At 44.8% G+C, this 25,878-nt stretch overlaps 1 protein-coding gene across 5 annotated transcripts in view; it reads left to right on the forward strand.

The window, feature by feature from the left end:
• LIMK2 (LIM domain kinase 2) overlaps positions 1–25,878 on the forward strand; it is a 59,264-nt gene that overhangs the window by 5,823 nt on the left and 27,563 nt on the right. Inside the window, exon 2 of one of the 5 annotated variants that reach the window (XM_058690861.1) lies at positions 5,668–5,767. The exons of 1 other annotated variant lie outside the window; for it this stretch is intronic. In XM_058690861.1, the coding sequence (XP_058546844.1) occupies positions 5,668–5,767 (100 nt within the window). 3 more of the 5 variants (XM_058690864.1, XM_058690862.1, XM_058690863.1) reach the window with 3 other exon arrangements.

A 25,878-nucleotide genomic window follows, 5' to 3' on the forward strand; every position in this document is an offset into this window, starting at 1 on the left:
CCTGCAAAATGAGAGACCCTCATTTGGTGTCACTGACTCAGAGCTAGAAGAAATAATTTGATCCCACTTCTTATGAAAGAAGAATCTAAGGTTCAGAGAAGTCCAGAAAGTCCTTTAAAAATCATGTCATATTTCTTCTATAGACACTCCCCTTGGTAATATTTGGAAGCTAGTGCAGAGGAAAAATCTTTGGGATATAGGGGAGAGAATCTAGAGGAACGTTAATCATACTGTTAGTCTTGTTGGTACTTACTTCATTAAAGGGTGATCTTTTCTCTCTTGGCTGCTCATCACCAGTTGCTGCCCTGCCCCTCTGCTTCCTGCTTTATCCTGGAACAAGTGGGATTTATACACCTGACCTGCCAGTTCCCAGGGGGGCACAGCAGTTACCATCCTTGTTGTTTTGTGCTGCACTGAATTGGCTGGGTTTTGTTCCTGGTTCTCATTGTCTAGTGGAACATGAGAAGCATCAAAGATTTTTCTCAAATGAAAGGATAGGATCTGTGCATGTTGGTTCAGGTTAGGCTTTATGGTCTCATGAGCTTTCAGTACCTGGAAATTTCTCACCACTTTGAAGTCTGAAAAGGACTAGTTTGCAGAAACCCAGCTCTTAGACCAAGATTAAGGGGAATGTTAGTGTCTTGTGGGAAATGCACTGGCTGTGGGCTGGAGTACCAGGCTGAGCCCTTCCACTGAATAACTGTGTAGTCTTAAGCAAGTCCTAACTTGTCTAAGGCTGCATACAATAATAAAAATGCAACTGGTCTGGTAGTTTCAGAACTTGGGTTTGAGCCCCTCTCGGACCAGCTTTCTGATGGTTAGGCAACTTGACTCTCCTTCTTCAAGCCCATTTTTCTTTCAAAAAAAATGAAAGGATTGGACTAGAGTAGATGATTTTTATTTTTTTTATTTTTTATTTTTTTAATTTTTTTTTCAACGTTCTTTATTTATTTTTGGGACAGAGAGAGACAGAGCATGAACGGGGGAGGGGCAGAGAGAGAGGGAGACACAGAATCGGAAACAGGCTCCAGGCTCCGAGCCATCAGCCCAGAGCCTGACGCGGGGCTCGAACTCACGGACCGCGAGATCGTGACCTGGCTGAAGTCAGACGCTTAACCGACTGCGCCACCCAGGCGCCCCAAGTGTCCTATTCTTGATCTTGGCTCAGGTCTTGATCTCAGGGTTGTGAGTTCGAGCCCCACACTGGGCTCCACATTGGGTGTAGAGCCTACTTTAAAAAAAAAAAAAAGATGCAAAAGGATCATCAACTTTCAGGGCTGTAGGGAGGGGAAGAAGCCACGAGTATTCTTTTGAAGAGTATTTGGTTTTGAGAAGCTGAAGGTCTGGGTGAATATTCTTGCTCAGGTACTTTAACTGAAAAACAGTGTGAATGCATAACAGATAAACTGAGGCCTGCACATCCACATGTGGCTTTACCCATAGGTAGTCATCCTGAGAGCCTGAATACTTACTGAGTGGAATCATCCCTGCTGACCGTTGGAGCTTATCTTTGGAAATTACCTTCATAGTTGGCAGCTGGATCCAACATTTCAGTTGGATTTGCCACACAAAGAGTTTCTGTTCTGTACCAGGTTTTATGCTAGGCCCTGGAGATTTGAAGATAATCAAGATGCAGTCTTTGTCCTTTAGAGCTGGCAGTGGGGATGGGGGACACAGAGAGGGTGAGACTGAAGGAAATAGAAACATAATGAACTATAATTACAAAACAAATGATGTAAAGCAGGTATAGACAAAGTGGAAAAACAGTGTCTGCCTTTGGGGGACCATCAAAGAAGGATAGAAATTTGATTAAGGGAAAAGGCAGTAAAGTATCCTAAACACAGAATAGCTCAAGATGTGAATGCTAGGATGCAAGAACATGAATGTGAATGGCAGAAACAGAAAATAGATCAAGATGTGATTTAGAGCATTCCTTTGTTGCTGATGAGAGATAAAGGTTCTTTGGGGTCACCTTGTAGACAGCCATTCATTCCTTTAGTAAAAGTTTGTTGAAGGACTACAGTAGGCCAGGTACCTGTCTTGGTTCCCCTCATCCTTTGGAGCTGACAATAGCCAACTTTAATGATATGTGAGGACTTTGTGTTCCTACCTTAGGACCTTTGCACATGTCTTCTTTCCACTCCCATCTCCAGTGTTATCCTTCCCTCCTCCTCTCTGCCTGTTAATTTATGTCATCCTTTTGTTTTTAATGTTTTATTTATTTTTGAGAGAGAGAGAGAGAGACAGCATGAACAGGGGAGGGGCAGAGAGAGAGAGAATCCGAAGCAGGCTCCAGGCTCCAGGCTGCCAGCACAGAGCCCAATGTGGGACTCGAACGCATGAACTGGGAGATCGTGACCTGAGCTGAAGTTGGATGCTTAACCGACTGAGCCACCCAGGCACCCCTCATATCCATCCTTTAGAGCTCAGTTTGAAAATTATTTCCCTAAGGAATGCTTGTTTGCTTTATCCTAACCCCATTTTCCTAGTTATGAACTTGATTTCTCCTTCATACCACTTGCCCCAATTATAATTAAAATAAGTATATTATAGTTTAATATCTATGTTAAATCTCTTTCTCATTTGCTGCTCTTTCCCCAGAATAGGGTTGGATACATAGTTGGCATAGAATAAATATTTTCTGAAAGAATGACTGAAGTGTGTCCATTGAATTTAGCAATAAGCAGTCACTTTGGCCCTTGGTGAGACAGTTTCAGAGAAATGGTGAGGGTGGAAGCCAGATTGCAACAGGTGGGAAGTGAGGAAATGAGAGCAGTGATGTGTAGACAGCTTTTTAATATGTGTGGCTGTGAAGGGGAAGAAGGGTGGTAGCTAGAGAAGAAAATGGAATCCAGATTTTTTTTTAATGGGAAAGACTTGAACTAATTTAAATAATACTTGGAAGGAGCCAATGGGGAAGGGAGTAGTGGTAGAGATAATGGAAAGTGCACATCTTCTGAGAGGTGGGATAAGATGGAATCTATTACAGGAGTGCCATGCTAAACAATTGAGCCTTTTCTTCTGTGGACACTGGGGAGTCTGAGTGAGCCAGCTAAGACTGTGTGGTAGATAGGGAAAAGAAGCCAAAGACCTGAACTCAGGCTGTGGTGAAAGACAGGGAAGGATTAGAGAAACATTTGGAAGGTGGAACCAGGTGGGTATGAGAGAAGGGAGTAGGGGTCTTGATTTTGTGCTCCTGGAGCCTAGCACAAAGCAGATTCTAAGTAAGTGTTCATTCAATGGCTTTGAGTTTCTCAAGACTGGGGAAAGGGCATGCTCTGGAGGGTGTGTCAATAACAAGTTACCTCAGATATCTTCATAGTGGAAAGTCCTGATCCTTTTTGAATTTTGTAAACAGCCAGAGGTCATCCAGGGCCAAAATGCTGAATTGTTGAGTAAGTGGGTGGTCAAGTTAGAGACCATTCCTTTCAGTTAAAAAGTAAAAATGAGAAATAAGATGTGGCTTAGAATAATGAGACTTGCTGGGGGTAGGACACAGCAGTTCACAAACTGACTCTAAAAACCCTTCCATGCAAGAGTTCCAAAGATGTTTCAAATCTGTACCTCTATAAGTTGGAAGCGTCTGACTCTTGGTTTCAGCTCAGGTTATGATCTCATGGTTCATGAGTTCAAGCCCCACATCAAGCTCTGCACTGATGGTGTGGAGTCTGCTTGGGATTCTCTCTCTCTTCCCTCTCTGTCTCTCTGCTCCTACGCTGTTGCTCTCTCTCTCTCTCAAAAGAAATAAATAAACTTAAAAAAAACCAACAACAACAAACTTGGAAGATTCATTTGGATGCCTGTCTTCATTGAAAACCTTCTTACTAATTCTTTGTCTCACCCACTGTCCATAACCCAATTTGAGTAAGTCTCTTAGACTTTGAACCTTGGACTTTGTGAGGATTATAGTGCACTCTCTGGTTACTACCATCCAAAAAACCAAAAAGACCCCTCTTGAGAGTCTGAGAATTTTAATTTTTTTTAAACCTTTTATTTATTTTAGAGAGACAGAGCCCCAGTGGAAGAGGGGCTGAGAGAGGGACACAGACTCTGAAGCAGGCTCCAGGCTCTGAGCTGTCAGCACAGAGCCCAACACGGGGCTTGAACTCAAAACTTGAGATCATGACCTGAGCTGAAGTTGGACACTTAACCAACTGAGCCACCCAGGTGCCCTGAGAGTCTGAGAACTTTAGATTCAGGTGATGATGGCATATATGTCCTATCACTATGGAACTGGGGGAGAGGAGCAGGTGGGTCGAGATTTTAAAGCCGCCTGCCAGCTTGTTTAACTTTCCTCTGGGGTGTAAGGACAGCTGCCTGTGTGTTCTGGCTACCCCAGAATGCTGCTGAGCAATCTTGAAGTGTCTGGAGATGTGCATTGTCTATTCATGACCCCTGTGCCTGTGAAACAGGGTTCAGTGACTGTCACCGTGACTGTGGCAGTCTGGAGTTACCCAGAGAGAACAAAGCTGCATACACGGAGTGTACAAGGGAGTCTTGTAACAACCTTGTCCTGCTTTCTAGGGCTGAGTCAGGTACCATAGCTTGATCTCAGCTGCCTTCTTTATTTCAAGAAGTTAGCATCTGAGCCACAGCAGAAGTATTGTGTTTTGTCCCTTTTGGAGGGACATGGATTCACTCTGTGTTATTGCCCATGCTAGTCTCTCAGCCTATACAGCCTTTCTCCATCCTTTCTCAGCCCCTGGCAAATCTACTCCATCCTTCAAGGTTTAGCTCAAGTATTAGCTTCCTCTACAAAGATTTTTCTGACTCCCCTAAGTGGAATGAGCAGAAATCAACATGGTGGAGTATAAAGAGCATGGGCTTTAGGATGAGTTGGGCCTGAGTTGGAATGCTAAATCTGTTGTGTGGCCTGTCACCCTCTAGCCCTAGGTTTGAGTTCTCCCACCCATTAAATGAATTTAATACCTCTTTCACAGGATTGTTTTGAGAATTAAATGCGATTGGGTCTGTGAAAGCAGCTAGTACAAGGCTTGGTATATAGGAGGTGTTCATTAAATGTTCTTTCCCTTCTATACCCATAATTTCTCTTAACTAAAATAGCACTTTGCTCCTACTAAGGGAAAAATTATAATGTGGAAGAAGGGTTCTTTTTCAGTGGATTTGCTCCTTGAAGAACAGAGATGATGTTATCCAGCAGTCTCCATCATAGAGCTTGGAGAGGACCCATGGGTCTGACAAGAGGACCTATGATGTTGGTTGAATGAATGAGCTCCTGGACTCAGTGATGGAATAGGAAAAGGGAATAACATGTTTAACCCAGAGAAGTTTTTGTGGGTGCTGGTTGAGAACAGTCATAGGAAGTCAAAAGAAAGAGACCTTGTTCATTTAATCTACTCAGAGCTATAATAAGCAAGGGCTGAAAGTTCTAGGAAAAGACAAGTTTTGTGGACAAAGGAATAATCGGAACCATTTCTAAAAAATGGAATGAGACTTACTTTTGAGGTCATGAATTCCCTGTCCCTGGGGAGATGAGCAAGCTGGATAAGTGCTTACCAAAGATCTCGTGGAGGCAGGAATTGTGTATTTAGCAGAGCACTGGACCACCCTTTCAATATAAGTCTGTTGACTCGGTCTTATTCAGCATGGTAGGAATCCCGTCCCTGTGCCCCCTGCTACCTCTCAACCTCCTGGTTTTGTGTGTAGGTGAAGATGCCTGGAGGTGTCGGGGCTGTGGGGACCACGTTGCTCCAAGCCAGAGGTGGTACAGGACTGTCAACGAAGCCTGGCACAGCTCTTGCTTCCGGTAAGTAGGTCTGTCCTCCTGTCTTTGCCAGCCACTACTTCGTGTTCTGGAAAATACAAAAACAAGCTTCTGACTTGAGAGTTTCCATTTTGGTATGGGTTGAGAGGACAGGGAAGAATGTGCCAAGGAAGAGCACATGAACAAATGGAAGAGCCACATGTGGGCCAGGTACAGCTAGAAATGGGGTAGGGGGATTGGAGCAGCCTTTTCCAGGGTATCCCAGCACCTTCACTTTACCAATGAGGAAACTGAGGCCCAGAAAGAATGACTTTCCCACAGCTACACTACTGATGACGCAGGTGCCTCAAGGGTTGTTCTTGAGTGCAGTTGGCAGAGCCAGCTCTTCACCACAGGATGCCTCCCTAGTTTCCTGCTTTTTGTTATTTAACTTTATTATAGCTCTGAGATTATTGTTTGAAGGCAGCCCAGTTTCTTGAAAATAACAGAGACTTTAAAGTCAGATTTGTTCCTGTTGTCTGAGGCTCAGTTTCCTCATCAGGAAAACACGGATGTTAAAAATTTATCTCATAGATTTGTTAAGATAGAATGAAATCATATATGCCAAGGGCCTAGCACATGGTAGGCACCCACTGAATGGTTATTTCTTTCCCCTGTGAGATTGGAATCTTCAAGAGTGGGAGCTTGTCTGCATTCTCCAGAACATAAAACAGTGCCTGGCCTACAGTCATTCCACATCGGAGGCTGGGTGGGCATGTGTGCCCTCATGGTCTGAAGTAGTGGGGCTGTTGCTCACATCCTGAGAATGAGACAGACTGTAGACAGGCACCATGCGCTATAGATTCCAACTCCCACACACAGCTCTTGTTGCAAAGCATCCCCCGTGCTGATATCAAGTAATTTAATTGACCTTTAAGCACTTGCCTCCACCCGGGAACTATGTGGGGGGTTGGCCTGGAGAGCTCTGGCCTCTGGAAGAGTTGGAGAGGAACTAGCATTTTTTCTGCCCTTTCAGCTCTAATTCAGAGAGCTCTCCAGTCTTCTCTGTGGATCTAATTGCCTTGGTTCTTCCTTTTACCCTCAAGGAAGTTGATTCTTTACTTACTACCTTTATTTAGTAAGGATTAGAGCAGAATATCGGAGCTATAAGGGGACCCTACAGATAAAACCTTTGGCTACCACTTTCATTTAGAGCTGAAGGTAATCCTGATGCGTTCCCAGGCTGAGGCTCACCTTGGCACCTAACCCATAGGGTCATATTTATCCCTGCTGTTTTCCTATTTGTGTTAATATTTTCCATCCAAAATAAGCAGGACAGGGTAGAAGAAGCTAATTTTTTGAATTTCTGGATTCTCTTAACACCAGAGAACTTCAGAACCAGAAGGGACCACCTATTGTGTGACATAACCCCTTCATATCACAGTTGAGAGGCCTGAAACCAAAAAGACAAAAAGAGGTACAGAGACAGGTCATGGATGGTCAGAGTTGACCTTAGTACTGAATTCTTGCATCATGTGTGGGTCTGGTCAGATGCTAGCTTGTTAGGGAACATATTTGTGTGCATGTTGTGTGTGTGTCAGAGTGGGGGGTAGAGAGAAATATATGTGTAGAGAGAAAGAAGTAAGGCACGTTAACATGGTGGATGAGTGCAGGCTCTAGAAGGAGGCTGTCTGGTTTCAAATCCTGGCTTTGCAATTTATTAACTGTCCTTGGGTTGACTGCCTTGAGCTTTAGGCATCTCATCTATAAAATGGGGATAAGTACTCATCCCACAGGCTATCACAATTAAATGTAATAACCTAGATAAACTGTTCAGCATAGCACCTGACACATAGAATACCCATAATAATCCGTAGCTGTCACTTTATATTATATTGTGAGTGTGTGTCTATATACACCTATGTGCATGGATTTATTTCTCTTGTTACGCACCTCTTGGTCTTCTAATGTAGAGCCTCAGGGATCTAAAAAGTTAACTTTGAACTACCTTGGCACAGTTACACCAAAGATCATGCCTGTGGGGGAAGTAGAACATCTGGAATAGGTCTCCCATTTATAGCTTTGTCTCAAGGACATAATCTGTCTAATCCAGCTTTATTTAAGGAGCACATTTCCTGATTCCTGAGCTTTCTCACGAAAACTGGATGACATGAAGTCCTCGGATGGAGCCTGGTAATTTGCCCTGGAGAGACTGGCTTCTTTGGAGCCAACTGACTTTTGTCCAGTTTGGAGGAAGATCTTCAGGGCTGAGAAGGACTGTATTTGTTTGTATTTGTTGTATTTGTTGTAAGGACCATGAGGCATCAGCCTGAATGGTCTTTGAAATTTTCTTTCATCCTAGCTCATCTGTGATTCTCTGATGAATTCAGAGTGTCTGGGCACAGGTCTGCTGAAAGTAGGACCCTCCCTCCATGCTACCCAAAGAAATTCATTTTTCATGATTCCCTTCCAGCCTTGTTCTTACCCAGTTGAGTTAGTTACAATAAAGGAAATGACTTTTCTTTTCCCTTTCCCCCACACCTTTGTTTTCCTAGTCACAGGGTGGAGCTGGATATTCAATGAAGAAATTACTGGGGTGTGGCCCAAACTCTCCTCCCTTCTCCTTCTCCTTACATTACCCCATCCCCCGCATCTGCAGCCACATCCGTAATCCTATCTCTGATAGCCTTCCGCCAGATTCTCAGGTGCCCCAGACAATAGGAAGCCACTGAAGGCTGGAACCTGGGACTGTACAGCAGAGGCCAGCTGACAAACCTCCTGGAAGTAGCCTAGTCTGTAACTGTGCTGGTACAGTTGGGTGCCTGGCCAGGATCCTTCTGATCCCTGGACACTTGGCTGACCAGCCCTCCTGCTTCCTCTCCTCAACCTTTGCAACAGGCCTATTTGGACTCTGTGTACCTCTGGCAATGCCATTGGTTCTAGAGTTGGGGCCATTCTCTCTGAAGCTCTCTGAAACTGGCTCCCCTCTCCATGGGGGAGGCCAGGAAAACAGCCAGACTACATGTTGTTTGTAGCTGAGGTCAAGTATGGAGCTGGCATGTTTTATAATGACTTGGCATGTTGGCAAACCTAAGAACCTTGACAAGCTTTCTGATGATTGTCCTTTCACCCTCATCAGAAGTGTTTAGCCAAGGAGGAGGGGTTGTGGGAAGAGGGAAAACTGCCTCTATTAATTAGTCTTTATTGTCCTTACTTGGGACTCTCTGACTTGACCTGGTTCCTAATAGCATTGTCAGAAGGAAAAACCCACCATCCTGAAGGCTCCTGGGAACTCTTCAAGGCCTCCTTTCTTGGGATCATGAACAGACTCTGAGCTTTCTCTTTTGAGAAGGGATTTCTTTTCTTATTTTATTTTATTTTATTTTTAACATTTATTTATTATTGAGACACAGAGAGACGCAGAGCGTGAGCAGGGGAGGGGTAGAGAGAGGGGGAGACACAGAATCTGAAGTAGGCTACAGGCTCTGAGCTATCAGCACAGAACTCAATGCGGAGCTCAAACTCACAAACTACGAGATCGTGACCTGAGCTGAAGTCAGTCGCTCAACCAACTGAACCACCCAGGTGCCCCTTGAGAAGTGATTTCTAATGCCTATGTTCTGGAAAAGGAATAATACAGATAGAAAGCTGTTGTCACTTCATCAGGCAACAGACCATTTCCGCTAAATTTGTGATTCCAGGAAAGGCTGGTGAAGAAATCATACACGTAGCCACCAGAGACTGTGGTGTAATAGGCTGGGTGACGACAGAGTATCTTCTGTGATGCTGCAAGCCATGCTCATTTTCTTACCTACACCCCCATCTAAACAAGCATGGTGCATCATAATTATAGTAAGAACTACCATTTTTTGAGTGTTTACTATGTACCAGACACTGTCCTAAGCATTTCACATTTTTATCATCTGACTTAATTCTTATAACAACCTAATAACTGTAGTACTGGTCATACATATTTTACAAATAGGGAAATGAAAGTTACTTGCTCACAGTCATAGAGCTAGTAAGTAGCATAGCTGAGATTTGAACCCAGGTGTTCTGACTCCTTGCTTACAAGAATGAATCTGTTTACATTCCTGAATATGGCCAGGTTGTTTAACCTCCCTGAGGCTCAGTTTCCTCTTCTGTAGCTTCAGAGTAAAAACACTCACCCTGCTTGCCACACACAGGTGGTGTCAGATAACATTGAAGGCTATTGATTCAAAAGCTTTATGAACTCTCAAATGTTAACAAAAGTGCCGATACATTTCTCCTGGGTCTCTGGCTCCTGCTGGGGGAGTCCGTGGAGCAACCCTGCCATCTGCTGTTGTAATGTTGTTGTTGCTGCCGCATTTACTGACCCAAGCCTTTGATTCTAGTTGGCTTATTTGTCTACTTTATCTCTAAGGAAGAGCCAGCCAGCAACTCATTAAGGCTGGCAGTTAAACGGACTAGGGCCTGCCTGACAGAGGACAAACAGCTGGGCCTTCCTCTGCCCCCACAAACAACTCCAGCGTGAACACGGAGTGGGACTTCTAGTATATAGCAGCAGTATGTTACCTTCAGCATGCCTTAACACTGCTCTGTTCTTTGGGAAGAGAGAACTAAGATCCCAGAGAAGCCCCACAGCTGCTGTCTGGGGCAGAGATGAAGAGGGGTAGGGTGGAGCCAGTAATGGAAGACAGATATTTATTAAGCATTGTATTGAGAGTTTCACTTAGATTATCTGATTCAACCCTCACAATAACTCTACAACTGCATTTTACACAAAAACAGGAAGGTCCAGAAAGGTAGAGGAACTTGCTCAGGGTCACCCAGAGCTAACATTTGAACTCAGGTCTCCCTGACTCTGAAGAGGGTCTTCTCTCCACTAGGACTCCCCAGAAAGAATAGTAGACTTAGAGTCAGAAGAGCTGAATTTGGGTCTTAGCTGAGCCAGGCTGGCTGTAACTGTGGGCAAGTTCCTTTGCCACTGTGAACTTCAATTCCTCATCTATGAGATATAGTAAAAGTAATCCACCTCATGAACTTGTTGTGAGGATCAAGGCGGTAATGGATAAGAAGGCACTCTGAGGGGCACCTGAGTGGCTCAGTTGGTTAAGCATCTGACTCTTTATTTCAGCTCAGGTCAGGATCTCACAAAAGAAAGCACTCTGAAAACATGAGGATGGTGTAATGTGAAGGGTTAGCAGTGAGCAGCACATGGGAATTTTGTGCTGCTTACGTTACCAGTTCACATATAATTTTGAGCATCATTTGCTATATCAAAGGCACCAAATTAGATGCTGTTGGGGATACAGATTTAACATATTGGCCTGGTCTCCTAACTGGCTCCCTCAGACAGCTGAAAAACAGTAATAATGTGGAGCAGTCCTAATAGTGGGCTCTAGTGTGACTTTTATTCTCATTCCCCTGAAACAGTGTTCCCTTAGTAACTTTCCAGGGGACAGCCACATCAGTCCATCCACTGGCCGCTCTTCAGTCTTCATCTTGTATGACCTTCCAAGTTACACTAGAGGTTAGTAGAGAAAAGTGAACAAGATTTTGGGAGTCAACCTGTTTGAGTTTCCATCCCAGTTTCTCTTGAGTCAGCTGACCTTGAGTTTCTTTCCACAGTTTCCTCATCTATAAAAGGGGAAGTAAAATGCTCCCCACCTGAAAAGGTTGTTGTGCAGCATTAAATTTGATCATGTATTCAAAGCCCTTAGCACAGTGCCTGGCCATAATTAGGACTTAACAGATGTTAGCATTTATTATTATGTTAGTATTTTTGTCACTCTTGAAACATTCTCTTCCCTCGACTTCCATGACATTCCATACTCTCCTGCTCCCCCCCCCCTCCCCCCCCCACTTTTCTGGTCATTCCAGTTTACTTATCCTCTATCTAGCTCTGAAATGTTGCTGTTCCTCCAGGCACACTCTCTGTTTCTCCCTAGGCAATCTCACCCACACCCATGGCTTCCTCCACACACTGATGACTCCAAAGTTTGTATCTACAATCCAAACCTTTCCACTGGGCTCTTGTCCTGTCTATCCTACTATGAGCCTCTCCTGCCCATTTGAATGTCTTCCAGGCATCCCAGATCCAGCTGGACTTTCATTCTTCCTCCCCAGATTAGCTTCTCTTCAGTATAACCTGTCTCATTGAATGGCATGACCATCCACCCCACTGCCTAAGCCAGAACCTGGAAGTGCTTCTTTTTTTTTTTTTTTAAATTTTTTTTTTCAACGTTTTTTATTTATTTTTGGGACAGAGAGAGACATAGCATGAACGGGGGAGGGGCAGAGAGAGAGGGAGACACAGAACCGGAAACAGGCTCCAGGCTCCGAGCCATCAGCCCAGAGCCTGACGCGGGGCTCGAACTCACGGACCGCGAGATTGTGACCTGGCTGAAGTCGGACGCTTAACCGACTGCGCCACCCAGGCGCCCCTGGAAGTGCTTCTTGATACCTCTTCTCTCTCATCCCCAATATTCACACCTGTCAGTTTTATCTCCAGGTTATATTTTGAATGCGTCCATTTCTTTCCATTTCTCCTACTACCACCCTATTCCAGGCTATTATCGTCTCTCACCTGGGTGACTAAAGTAGCCTTCTAACTGCATAGTCACTTGTACCACCCAATCCATTCTCCACAGAGCGGCCAGAATGAGTGACCTTAAAAAAAAATCTGAGCACATCACACTGTCATCTCTCCATCCTTATATGCATCCATGATTTTGCAGTGCTCTTGGATAAAAACCAGTCCCTAATGTGGCCTACAGAGCCCCTTGTGGCCTGGCCTCTCCCCATTGCCTCCTGCTCACTCTACTTCAGTCTCACTGCTCCTCCTCACAGGGTCCAAAACACACCCTGCTTCCTTCTGACAGCCTTCTGTTCCCACTGTTCTCTCTGCCTGGAATGCCCTCTCACTCTCTTTTGGCCTAATTAACTCTTGCTCATCCTTCAGATCTTTACCTGAATGTCTCAAAGAAATAGTTATAGAATAGGTCATGACCCCCTGTTTTATGCTTTCATAGACCTTCCCTTTGATGCTTTTTTTTTGTGGTTTTAATTTTACGTTTATTCATTTGATCATCTCCTTAATAACATCCTGAGACCTCTAATATTCTGTAAGTATAACCTGATCACGGACCATGGGACATTTTGCCCTTCATTGTGTCACCACTGAGCACATCATTGGCATGTGAGGGATATTTGTTGAATGAGTTGCCAGGGTGGCCAAGAGACATGATGTAAGCAAGGCCTTTCCCTGCCCTTCCTCTTCCCCACATCCTTTCCTTAGCAGCCACTGAGTCTGCAGTTACTGTAAGTGGCAGAGAGGAATTGGTTCTAGACATTGGGTTGTTTTGGAAAGTTGCCTGCGATGTTGAAGTGAGAAGTTAAAGCTTTGTCTTCTGCCCCCAAAGGAGCCAGAGATGATGACCCAGGAATCCTGTTCAGCAGCAGGTCTTGAGCTGTGCTTCTTTGTAGGTACCAGCCAGACAGGAACAAATTGTGAAGAGAAAGGCAGTAGAGGGAAGAAAGAGCCCAACTACTCTAGACAAAACTAATTATGAATTGAAATCTGACAAGTTTCAGTTCTAATTGTAAGTTTTTTTATTTTTTAAATTTTAGAAATCTTTGAAAGATGATATTAGCTAAAGATGTACGTTAAGTATAGAGTGGAAAAAATGGAATATTTACATAATATCTTTTACTTATGGGTGATTTGGGGCAGGGAGGGGGTGAATAGGTTGGTGATTCCCCAAGAAGTTGGAAATGAAGTTTGTCCTCTGGGGGGTTAAACTAGTCAGATCTACATGTAATAGGAACAGTATCATGTGGTAGTTAAGAGCACAGACTCAAGAACCAGATTGCTTGGGTTTGAATTCTGATTCTGTCATTTATTGCTTGTGTACATTGGGCAAGTTACTTACCCTTTTTGTGCTTCATTTCCTCATCTGTAAAACGAAGATACTAACCTTTTGTCTAGTTCCTAATATTATTATGAGGGGTAAATGAATGAAGTCCTGTGTAGTATTGGGTAAGAACAGGGCTTCACGTGCAGTGAGCACTCATGAGTATTAGCCATTTATTATTAGCTACTAGGGAGCCAAATGTCTCCCAGAGCAGAATAATATATGAATTGGTGATTGTTATATATCTGAAGAAGTAATTATTTTTTTTTTTCAATTAAAAATTATTTTATCCAGGGCGCCTCGGTGGCTCAGCTGGTTAGGCATCCAACTTCAGCTCAGGTCATGATCCTATGGTTTGTGAGTTCAAGCCCTGCATCGGGCTCTGTGCTGACAACTCAGAGCCTAGAGCCTGCTGTGGACTGTGTCTCCCTCTCTCTCTGCCCCTCCCCAACTCACACTCTGTCTCTGTCTGTCTGTCTGTCTGTCTGTCTCTCTTTCTCTCTCTCTCTCAAAAATAAATTAATACTTAAAAAAAATATTGTACTAAACTGGGGCAGCCACTCTGGAAAACAGTATGGAGGTTCCTCAAAAAGTTAAAAATAGAACTACCCTATGACCCAGCAATTACACTACTAGGTATTTACCCCAAGTATACAAAAGTACTGATTTGGAGGAGCATATGCACCCTGATGTTTACAGCAGCAGTATCAATAGTAGCCAAATTATGGAAAGAACCCAAATGTCGTCGACTGATGAATGGATAAAGAAGTTGTGGTATATACACAATGGAATGTTACTCGGCTATCAAAAGAATGAAATCTTGCCATTTGCAACCATGTGGATAAAGCTAGAGTATATTATGCTAAGTGAAATAAGTAGGTCAGAGAAAAACAAATACTATGATTTCACTCGTGAAATTTAGGAAACGAATATAGGGGAAGCAAGAAAATAACAGAGAGGAAGGCAAATGATGAGACTCTTAACTATAGAGAACAAACTGAGGGTTGCTGGAGGGGAGGTGGGTGGGGGGATGGGCTAAATGGGTGATGGGCATTAAGGAAGGCATTTGTTGTGAGCACTGGGTGTTGTATGTAAGTGATGAATCACTAAATTCTACTCCTGAAGCAAATACTACACTATGTGCTAACTAGAATTTAAATTGAAACTTGAGGGGCACTTGGGTGGCTCAGTTGGTTAAGCATCCAACTTTGGCTCAAGTCATGATCTCGCAGTTCATGAGTTTGAGCCCCACATCTGGCTCTGTGCTGACGGTGTGGAACCCGCTTCAGATCCTCTGCCCCCCCCCACCCCCCTCCCTGCCCCTTCCCTGCTCATTTGTTCTCTCTCTCCCTTTCTTTCTCTGTCAAAAATAAAGAAACATTAATAAATACTTGAAAAAAAGGTTTTTTTTAATTTTTTTTTGTAACATTTATTCATTTTTGAGACAGAGAGAGACAGAGCATGAATGGGGGAAAGTCAGAGAGAGAGGGAGACACAGAATCTGAAACAGGCTCCAGGCTGTGAGCTGTCAGCACAGAGCCCGACGCGGGGCTCAAACTCACAGACTGCAAGATCATGACCTGAGCCGAAGTCGGACGCCCAACCGACTGAGCCACCCAGGCGCCCCTGAAAAAAATAGTTTAAAGCCCAGAAGAATAATGAGTGGCCAGCAGTGAAACAGAAAGTGAAAAATCAGTGAGGCAAAATTAGTAGTATGTTCAGATAAAAATATTTAATTTGGATTTGGTCACCAGAAGGGAGTTCTTTGTTATAGACAGGGCTGATCTGGCTGGCTTGCCAGTACCAGAATGAAATTTCTCTCCATGGTTGCTCATCTCCCTTTAAGTCCATACTCACAAAACAACCTTCTGATGCCTAATTCAGCTTGTTGGGCATCTTGATAACAGCAAGGGTCTAAAGGTAGTACTTGTATGGGGGATGTGGGTATTCTAAGTTCAAGTGTCAACTCGTAAATGGACCGTGGGATTGATAAATGGTTAGAGGCATCCTAGAATGTCTGTACCTCTCCAGGTGCTATGAAGCCCTGTTTCCGGACCTCAGAAGCCAAAAAAACAAGGCTTCATTGAAGTAGGATCATTCAGCCAGAAAATGCTAGCCTTGGAGAGGTCTCTAGATGGTGAACCAGTCAACCTTTCTCTGACTACAACCCCTTCCTCATGTCTCTCTTCAGTATTGACCTCCTGTGTGTGGAATTTTTTGCTTACTTAACTCCTTCCTTTTACAGAGGAAGAAATTAAAACCCAGAGAGGTTTAATGGCTTGCCTCAGATCACACAGCAAGTCTGTTTTTAGCCAAGTCACATTTTCAGTTTTTCTCTTTTCAGGCCAGGGCTCTTTTCCTGGCATTACCTACAGATTTGTTAAGATATCCAAAGTGTTTTTTTCCCATTGCGGCCAGGAGAAGAATATGTAAGCATAGCATTAGACACCGAAGGTTGGACATTCAGTTGTATCACATAGCAACAGTAGATGATTATTTACAAGAGGTTACAACTTCACTCTTATGTGCTTACAGCCCATACAGGCAAATCTCAGTTGTTAAAATGACCAGCTCAGTAGAGATGTTGCCTGAGAATGAAGCCATGGTCTGCTGTTAGCAAACACTTAGCCAGCAGACTTCATATGGACATAAGTGCAGCCAGCTGTAGACTTGAGATAAAAATGCACATTCAAGGAGACTAATTGGCAACTAAAAACCAGCACCCTCTTTGGTGTCTGAGGCTTTATGTTCCATTAATTGAGAATCTCTGCTTACTTAAATACCTCTGATAACTCTTCACTGCCTGTGGATGACTCTTTCACCTAGCAGACCTGGCGCTTGGTGATCTGCCCTTGCCCTCTCCCACCATCCCAGCCTCCTCTTGATCACCCTTCACATGTGCCCTGTACTGCTGCTTACAGACCATACTCTTCTCCCTCAGTGCACTTGCACGTATTGTTTCTTCAGGCTGGAATTCTTGTCTGCCTGGTAATCAACCTTCAGATTCAACTGATACACCTCATCCTCTGTGGAGGAGCCTAGCCAAATCCACCCTGAACCTTCCCCACCAAACATAGGAGACTTTCTCCCTCTTTGTTATTCTCATACCTCAGTTATAGTCCTGTCAATATTTGTTTACACACTTAAGTTTACACATCTAAGTGTATGTTTACACATACACTCTTAGAGTATGAAATTCTTCAAGTCTGAAGGTATATCTAGTTCATCTTGGTATCCTAGAGCTTAGCAGAGTGCCCAGAATGCAGTGGGTGCTCAGTGTTTGTTAGGCGAATGATGTTTTTGTCAAATGACCACCTTTCTCTTTGGACACATGGATAAGCCCTTTCAATATGCATCTTCACCATCTTTTTGCTCTACAGTATTCTTTCAGGCAAGAGCTTTTCTTCTGAAATGGGAGCATGGAGTAAGACCTCTGTCCGTAAGTGTCATTCCAAAGCTGAGATCTATCAAAGGTCAAGGTATGGTATGCCTTCTGCACTGTGGCAGTCCACTGTGCTAATTTGCTTTGTATTTTTCCTCCAAGGGCTGGAATCCCCCCTTCCCTTGGGCAGTATTTGGAGGAGTGCTAGCAAATTCTCTTTCTCCACATTTGTCACCATTACCAGGAAAAACCTCCCAAGTACCTTAGGCCAGATTTGAGGGTAATTTTTTTCTCTCTGTTGTTCATCTTCTGGCAATACCTTCCTGAGGCTGTTCTGTAGTGATCCTGCTTCGATCCAAGGATGCTCCACTGGGCTCCCATCAACAGCCCCGACTCTTACAGCAGCATCAGCTGTTTCTGAAATTGGCTAATGTCAGCCCTTGTGTTTTGTTTCAGTTCCAAAGGTGGCCTTTTCATGTGATGACCTGTATTCTGGAGTCCTCTTTTCCCACCATACCCTGAGTAACACTACAGTATCACTGAAGGAAAAAGAGAGGCAGCTACTATGGGGTTGCAAATGAGTAAGAACAACACTAGGAAGGTGAAAGTCCCCAGTGAGCCAAGGCTTTACAAAATGTAGACATTTTGTAAACATTTATTTTTAATTATTCTCAATCCAGAATAAGAAGGTGAACAGCCTATCTTCAAGTCATTTCCTCATTAGTAGCCAGGAGGTAATAGTGACCTATTCTGCTTGCCTCTCAAGGTTAGTATGAGAAAAGAATGAAATCAAGTGGAAGAGCCCATAAGAAAGAATAAAGTAGTGGATTCCATCTTCAATGTGCATCAGAAACACTGGGGCTTGTTTAAAATGCAGATTCTTGTGCATGGTCTCAGCCATTCCTATTATGTAGACTTGGGGTAAGGTCCAGGAGTCTTCATTTTCAATAAGCTCCCCCAGGGAGTCTGATGCTGCTATTCCACATTTTCAACCACATTTTCAGAAATACCACTGTAAATCAAATAGCAAGTGTAAAATAGTTATTTGAGGCAACTTTACTGTCTCAGACCTGAAATCCAAAGACTTGGGTTAAATCCCAGCTCTGCCGATTGCTAGATCTGTGTGTGACCTTGAATAATAGCTTTCATTGTGAACCTTAGCTCCTCGTATGTGAAAAGGAGATAGCAACCTCAACCTCACAAAGTTTTTAGAATTAAATGAAAGCATATGTGAACAAGCCCACCTCAGTGCCTAACTCCTGGAACTTAGTCAGTGTTTTGCAGAGTGGGAGCTAAGTGTCCACAACTTCTGGAATGTGGTGTCATGTTAACAAAAGATAATCTTTGGCATTCGTCTTAAGTGTCATGGCAATCTGGAAAGAACCTTAGAGATTTAGTCCAATCCTTTGATTTACAGCTCATGAACTTGAAACTAGGGAGGGAGGATGTGAAGCCCAAGATGCATGAGGGTACCCAATCACATGAAATGTGTTTAGTTTTTAGACTGGAAAATTCTTTCCCAGTATACTGAAAAAAGAAAAAAATGAAAAATCTTTGTGGCATAATAACAGAACCTCTATTAGTAACTTTGGAGAAACCGAATGGGGGCAGTACCCCAAGTATAATGGTTATTTGAGCCATGCCTGCCATATACCAAGGACCTATCAGTGAAATAAAGATGGAAATGGGTAACTGGCTCAGTTTTCAAAAAGAAGGAAATAGAGATGCTGGAAAACGTGAGCTCATAATCCTTTTAACTTGACTTCTTCACCAAATTCTGATGGAATTCTGTGGAAATTTGCAGATATTGGAATAGGTGGACAGTGAGCACTTAGAAAAGGAGCCGATTACTAGGATTCAGCAGTAGTGAATTAGCCATGACTAATTAGACTTGACTTCATGTTTTCACTGGGTTGCTAGTTGTGAGACCCTCTCTTGATTTCCCTAAGACATTTGATAAGCTCTTTCATGATACCCTGACAGTAAGAATGTGGGCAGGAAATCTAGAAAAATCAGATACAGGAATTGAACACACCCAGCAGTTTGGGGCCCTCTACTGGAGAGGTGGGATTCCTGAACACCTTGCTAGGGCTCATGTTGAGGAAAAGGTATGGGTTTTGAGGTCAGCAAGGTAGCTTTTAATCTCAGTCTTGTACTTCCCAGCAGTAACCTTGGATGAATCACCTAATACCTCTAGGCTGCCCTTACCTGGTCTGTGCTATAGGTATTCCTCGTGAGGTTGTTACAGGGACTAAACTGGATTATGAGTATAAAAGCCCTCTGTAAATTAAAAATGCTTTATAAACATTAGTTACCACCGCCATTCTAGTACTGTGGTTGCTCATAATGGGGGGTCCTGAGTTACATGTTTATTTAGTGGGCATCTGTGGATGAAGGGTGAGCCTGGTATGGGCCTCATGTCGTTGGATCTGGCACTAGACAGATATGGGGTCAGAGCCCTTCCTGCGTGTGGTGCTTAGGGACATATCAAGGGAACTCTTTCCAAAGGAGATTGAGTGCTCTGTTGGAGCTGGATCTAGAAAAAGGAGGCAACCACCAGCCTGAAGATACAGGAAGCTACAGAAAGAGCTAAGAGAGCAAAGGTTTGGGAAAACCTGTGTGGCCAGGTCAGGAAGTAGAGTGGGGCAGGAGGTGGCCAAAGCCATGACTCTGGTAGGGAAGCTGAAGAAACAGCCCCAGGAGTTCTGTGTGCAGTGTACCCAGGCAGGCTTTGCTTTTGGACAAGAGCACTAGGAAAAAAGTGTGAAGAGACATTTGCTCTAAATCTTGGGGCTTCTTTTTTGTTGTTATTCATTTATCGCCTTAAAAAGCAGCAATTAAGTGTATAAGAAAAAATGGAAACAGTATCAAAAGGGTAGAAAATTAATACTGTTTTTATCCCTGCTTCGAGAGATCTCACTACTAGAAAGGAGAAACTGATAATCAAGTAGTGCAATCTTCTAGATGGTCTTTAAGGATTATGCACATAGAATTTTTAAACAATGGAATTATTATGTTTACTCTCTGATGGTAGGATTTATTTTATTTTATTTTTTATTTTTTAAAATTTACATCCAAATTAGCATGTAGTACACCAATGATTTCAGGAGTAGATTCCTTAGTGCCCCTTACCCATTTAGCCCATCCCCCCTCCCACAGCCCCTCCAGTAACCCTTAGTTTGTTCTCCATATTTATGAGTCTCTTCTGTTTTGTCCCCCTCCCTGTTTTTATATTATTTTTGTTTCCCTTCTCTTATGTTCATCTGTTTTGTCTCTTAAAGTCCTCATATGGTGAAGTCATACGATTTTTGTCTTTCTCTGACTAATTTCACTTAGCATAATACCCTCCAGTTTCATCCACGTAGTTGCAAATGGCAAGATTTCATTCTTTTTGATTGCCGACTAATACTCTATTGTATATATATGCCACATCTTCTTTATGCATTCATCCATCGATGGACATTTGGGCTCTTTCCATACATTGGCTATTGTTGCTAGTGCTGCTATAAACATGGGGGTGCACGTGTCCCTTCGAAACAGCACAGCTGTATCCCATGGATAAGTGCCTAGTAGTGCAATTGCTGGTTCGTAGGGTAGTTCTATTTTTAGTTTTTTGAGGAACCTCCATACTGTTTTCCAGAGTGGCTGCACCACCTTGCATTCCCATAGGATTTTTTAACGTACACCTTACCTGGGACAACTTCTGTTTCAGTACCTAGGGTCTACCTAATTATTATTATTATTTTTTAATTTTTTATTATTTATTTATTTTTGAGACAGAGACAGCATGAGCAGGGGAAGGGCAGAGAGAGAGGGAGACACAGAATCTGAAGCAGGCTCCAGGCTCTGAGCTGTCAGCACAGAGCCCGAATCGGGGCTCGAACTCACGAACTGTGAGATCATGACCTGAGCCGAAGTCAGACACTTAACCGACTGAGCCACCCAGGCGCCCCTACCTAATTATTTTTAATAGCTGCATAATATTTTATTGTATGCCTGCGTAATTATATTTAGCCTGCCCCTATTAATGGACACGTGACTGTTTCTAATCTTTTAGTATTAAATCGTGCCGGACACATGTCCTGGCACATTCGTACAAATATTTCTCTGGGCAAAATTTCTGTCAGTGGAATTTCTAGGACTCCTGTTTTAGAAGGATGATGGCTGCTGTAGTGTTTCCGCACTGCAGAGAAGAGAAGCAGAGGCTGGAACAATGGTCAGTAGATGGGAGTGGAAATGCTCACCTTTCAAGGTTCAGAAGTGGTAGAGTCCCAGCAGTTCCATTTTTTGGTTGGAGTCCTCCTGGCCAATAGAGGGCCCCACACAACACAGTTCCTTGGGCTTCGGATTATCTGACCAGAGCTGCCGGGGGTGATTCACCACTCCTCTCTAGAGTGCTTGCTTAGGGCGACCAGCCTTCAAGGCTGTCGCCTCCAGCCTCTCACAAACACCTTGAAGCCTTGTGTCTCAGCTGGTCCTGAAGAATCAGATTGCTTGGCTTCTGGTCAGGTTTGCAACTTCTAAAATGTGCAGGAGATTAGTACCTCTCCTGCCATCTTATCCTGTCCATAACTGCCAGTACAAGGATCCTTGCAGTTGCCTCTGGCAGCTGTAGCTGCTGAATCCTCTGCCAGCTGCTCTAGGGACCTAGAAGAGCAGCTTTCCACGCAGGGCCAGTATCCAAGGGCAGGAGGGGGAAGTATAGTCTCCAGTATAACCTTTCACCTCCCAGTTCTGGGTGGTTTAGGCCCTTTGAAGTTGGCCTTGAGGAACCACACACATTGGTCTGAGCAGCCAGCAGCTTATCACATCTGGTGATCAGTCCTTCAGTGGTTCCTCCTGAAGTCTGGATTTATGGAGGTCACATGGATTCCACCTAGGAGGGGCTTCCACTTCAGCTCATGACATGGGGAGATGGCTGCCCCTCTTTGAGGGGGAGGCAGTTTTCATGGCATTGAGAAGCCCTCACACTAGTTCCCCACACACCCACCCACCCACTGAATCCTTTGTAAGCAGAGTGGGGGGAACAGAGAACGCCTGCAGCCTCCTGCTCGCATTCCTAGACACCGACTCACTGCGCCTGCCGCCGCTGGAACAGCAGAGCTGTGTGAAATGTCAAGAGGAGTTATGCTCATGGGCTCCCTGGCCCCAGTCTCTTTGTGGCTTGCATTTTCTTCCATCTGCACTCTGTTCATCAGATGGAAATCAGAGGGTGCAATTAGAAGATAATTTGCTAGTTCCAAACTTAATTTGGGGCCCCCTTCTTGCTTGATCGAATTACAAGGGAACATAATAGATTATGGTGAGAAATAGTTGGCTCTGTCACTGGGAGAAAGAGAGCTCCTAGCTCTCCAGCTGGACAGGGCTTTTGGTATCCTGTGTGTTTCCCCTTTCCACTGTGCTCCACCTCCTCTGTGGCTCCTGTGTGGCCCCCACGTTGGGATCCTGTTCACCTCCGGGCTTGCTCAAGAGGTTTAAACTCCACTAGAGACCAAAGGAAAACAAGCAGCCCTCTGCAACTTCATAGGGCTGACAAATGTTGAAGCTGGAAGCTATTTAGAGACCTAACCAAGGCCCAGACAGAGGCAACAACTTACTGAAGGCGACATAGCTAGCCCATAGTGGTAGTAACAATAGTCTTAATGATATTAGCAGCTCACATTTATCAACCCTTAATGTGTTCCAGACCCTGTGCCAAGGGCTTACGCGCAGTGCGTTGTCACATTCAAATCCAGACAGTCTGGCTCTGGGCCCAGACTGGGCTCCAGCATAGCAATGGCGGAGCTCAGTATAAAAAGCCTGGGTTCGAATCCTGGCTTCACCTCACACTTGTACAGCTGGGTAGCCTCACACAAGCAGTTTAGACTGTGCTTCAGTTCCTATCTCTGTAAAAAGGGAGAAATCCTAGCACTACTGACTAGTGTGGGTTAAAATTCATTCATATGTATGAGTGCTGTGGGCAGTTAGTTCTTGGTGCAGGGTGAGCGCCTGGCCAGTGCTTGTTCCTGCTGGCTGCTTCTGGGGCTGGAGTGTGGTATCTGTATGGCAGTAGGTAAAGGTGGCTGAGTTCTGTACATATGTCAAAAGCTGGTCTTCACTATTAGAGGCAGTAAACCAAGTGGTTGAGTGCCTTCACTGCAGAGCATAGGTTGGCAAACTATGGCCTCTGATTTTTACATTTTTTAATGAGGGTTGAGAAGCAAAAGAGTGTTTCATGTTACATGAAAATTACATGAAATTCAAATTTCATTGTCCATAAATAGAGGTTTATTGGAAAATAGTCACATCCATTTGTTTACATTTTATATACAGGCACTTTCACACTGCAGTGACAGAGTTGAGTAGCTGTGACAATCTATAATTGTGTAGACCTGCAAAGCCTAAAATATTTATTCTCTGGCCCTTTACAGAAAAGGTGTCCTGACCCTGTAAGTGACCAGTAAGTCACACTTACTGGTTTTGAAACCCAGCTATACCACTTACTAGCTGTTTGTCTTCAGACTAGTGATATAACCCTTCAGAACCTCAGTTTCCTTATCTGGTAAATGGGGGTAACATCTACCCCCATATATTGGCAATTAAAGTATGATAGATGAAAGATGCAGAGCTCTTAATACAGAGCTAGGAACTAAGTGTTTAATAAATGGTAGCTTATTACAGGGTGCAAATGCAATCTGTTTTATCACATTCATTGTTACCCGTGTATCCAATCAATAGAGGAATGGGAAAAGGTTCCCTTGTAATCCAGCCACCACCTTTGCCACAGACTTTCCTGTCATGGTGATAGGGTGACTTCAGTGGAGAGGAATGTGTGCCTGGTGGGAGAGAGCTACTGTCACTCCCTCAAGTCCAGCAGTGGGGTCTGGATGTGTCCCAATCTAGCAACCTTGCTTTTCCCCTCACAGTCCTGCACTCAGGGGAACAAGAGGCTTTCCCAACGGTGGGCTATGTTTTGGTCATCCCCTCAGCCAGTCCACCACTCCAGATACTAAGGCCCATCATCCCCACAGGCACTCCCAGTCTTGTCCTCCATCATGCCTCATTTTTCTGTTTGAGAAGCTTAGTTACCATGGACACAATGGAAAAAGTGCCACTGCCCACTGAGGCCAATGGATGGCATTCTGGCAATGAAAGAATAAATGAAAAAGGGGTGACAGGTGATCTGGGCTCTAGTCCCTATGCTGTCTCCTACTTGCAGAAGGGTTTTGAGGGAGCTATTTCCCCTTGAAGAGTCAGAATAAGCTCCAGCCTCAGAGCTCTGGCTCTGGAGCTCTCACAAGGACCTACATTTAAATCCCGGCCCTGCCACTGACTAGTATTTTGGCCTGAGTTAGTTAGCTAATCTCTCAACCTCTATCTCCTTGTTTATAGAGGTAATTCCCATCTCGGAGAAATAAGAGAGTGCTTACACAGTGCTTGCTACATGGAGAAATGTCAGGTGTCAGTGACCACTCCAGGCCTTGTTTCCTCTTTCCCAGCACAGCTCTGCCCAGAAGTGGAATGGCAGCCCCCTTTGGCTAGCCCTGGGGGCTGTCCTCAGGCCAGACAGAGGGAAGGGATGAATGGGGACCCTAACACCAGGACCCAGTAGATGCCAGCCCAGAGCACAAAACCTAGAAGGTAGTTCTCTGGACCTGGGTCTCTAGATCTGTCTCTCCAACCCGGAGAGACCATACCCCACCCACCCCTTTTGAGGGAAGGCATGGCTTGGCCTGGAGTTGGTATGTTTGTTTTACTTCACCTCCGAGCAGAGTTACTATACTTTGGGCAACTCCTCAGGCTAGGGACACTTGGGGGTAGATGGGCTCTCTCTCTCTCTTGCCCTGCCCTTACCCAAGTTCAGGGATAGACGCTCAGCCAGTCCTGGTTATTGTCTATGGTGCTAGCCTGCAGCCTCCCTCCAGCTCAGCTCCACCCCTTGCCTGCAAGGTCTATTTCCTAATAGCTGCTCCAACCACACACCTCGGTTCCGCGAGGAGCCCCTCCTCTTCCTCCCTCCCTCCCTCATCAGGGGAGGGACCGAAGAAGAAGGCTAACTTGACAGCAGCGCTTCTTTCTTAGCTAGTCACCAGCCCCTGCCCAAGAATCCGTGTGTGTGTGTGTGTGTGTGTGTGTGTGTGTGTGTGTGTGTGTGTGTGTGTGTGTAGCCTCTGCAGAGAGGTGGTTCTCCCGGAGTCCCCAGCGTCTGCTGGAGCTTCCGAGAACTGGGGAGGAGCCATGAGCCCCTGCGGGAATCTGCCAGGGGGCAAGTGGCCCGGAGTCCTCACGCCCCTTCGGCTGCTCCGGAGGGAGAGGTGAGCGCTGGGCAGACCGCCCGCAGCCAGAGGTGCCGGGAGCCCTGGGCCTGTCATGGTGGCCGTCTGCAGCCAGCCTGAGGCACTCCCAGACGGGTTTGCAGCTGAGCTTGTTTATCTGGTGTGGGAAGAAGATGGGGAGTTACTTGTCCGTCCCGGCTTACTTCACCTCCAGAGACCCCTTTCGGTGAGTTGGGCTCAGAGTCCCTTTTCCATCTCCTCTTCTGGCCCCTGGTCCTGAGGGAAGGGCAGAGGCCTCAGATTTCACTAATCCTTTGACCATTGGTTCTGTCAGGCAGAAGCTAGTAGAAGCTGTTCCCAAGCAGAATAGGCCTGCTGAAGGCTCCCACCATGGTCTAGGAATGGTGAGGTGAGGGATATGCCCAGATGGAAGCTCTTGGGGAATTCCGGCTCTCCTTCCTTCCCAGGCACACCTGAAAGAGCCTCCAAAAGATGCCGCTGACCCTGCCTGTTCTTGGTGTTACTGCTTCCGGGGGAAGAGCACAAATGGGGTGCTTTCTTCCAGCTCTCACATGTCTTACCTGCAGGCCTTGCTGTCTGCCAGGAATTTGCCTCAACAAGCAGGATGGGCAGGTTTTG

Source organism: Neofelis nebulosa, chromosome 11 (genome assembly GCF_028018385.1).
Source record: "Neofelis nebulosa isolate mNeoNeb1 chromosome 11, mNeoNeb1.pri, whole genome shotgun sequence".
Lineage (NCBI taxonomy): Eukaryota > Metazoa > Chordata > Mammalia > Carnivora > Felidae > Neofelis > Neofelis nebulosa.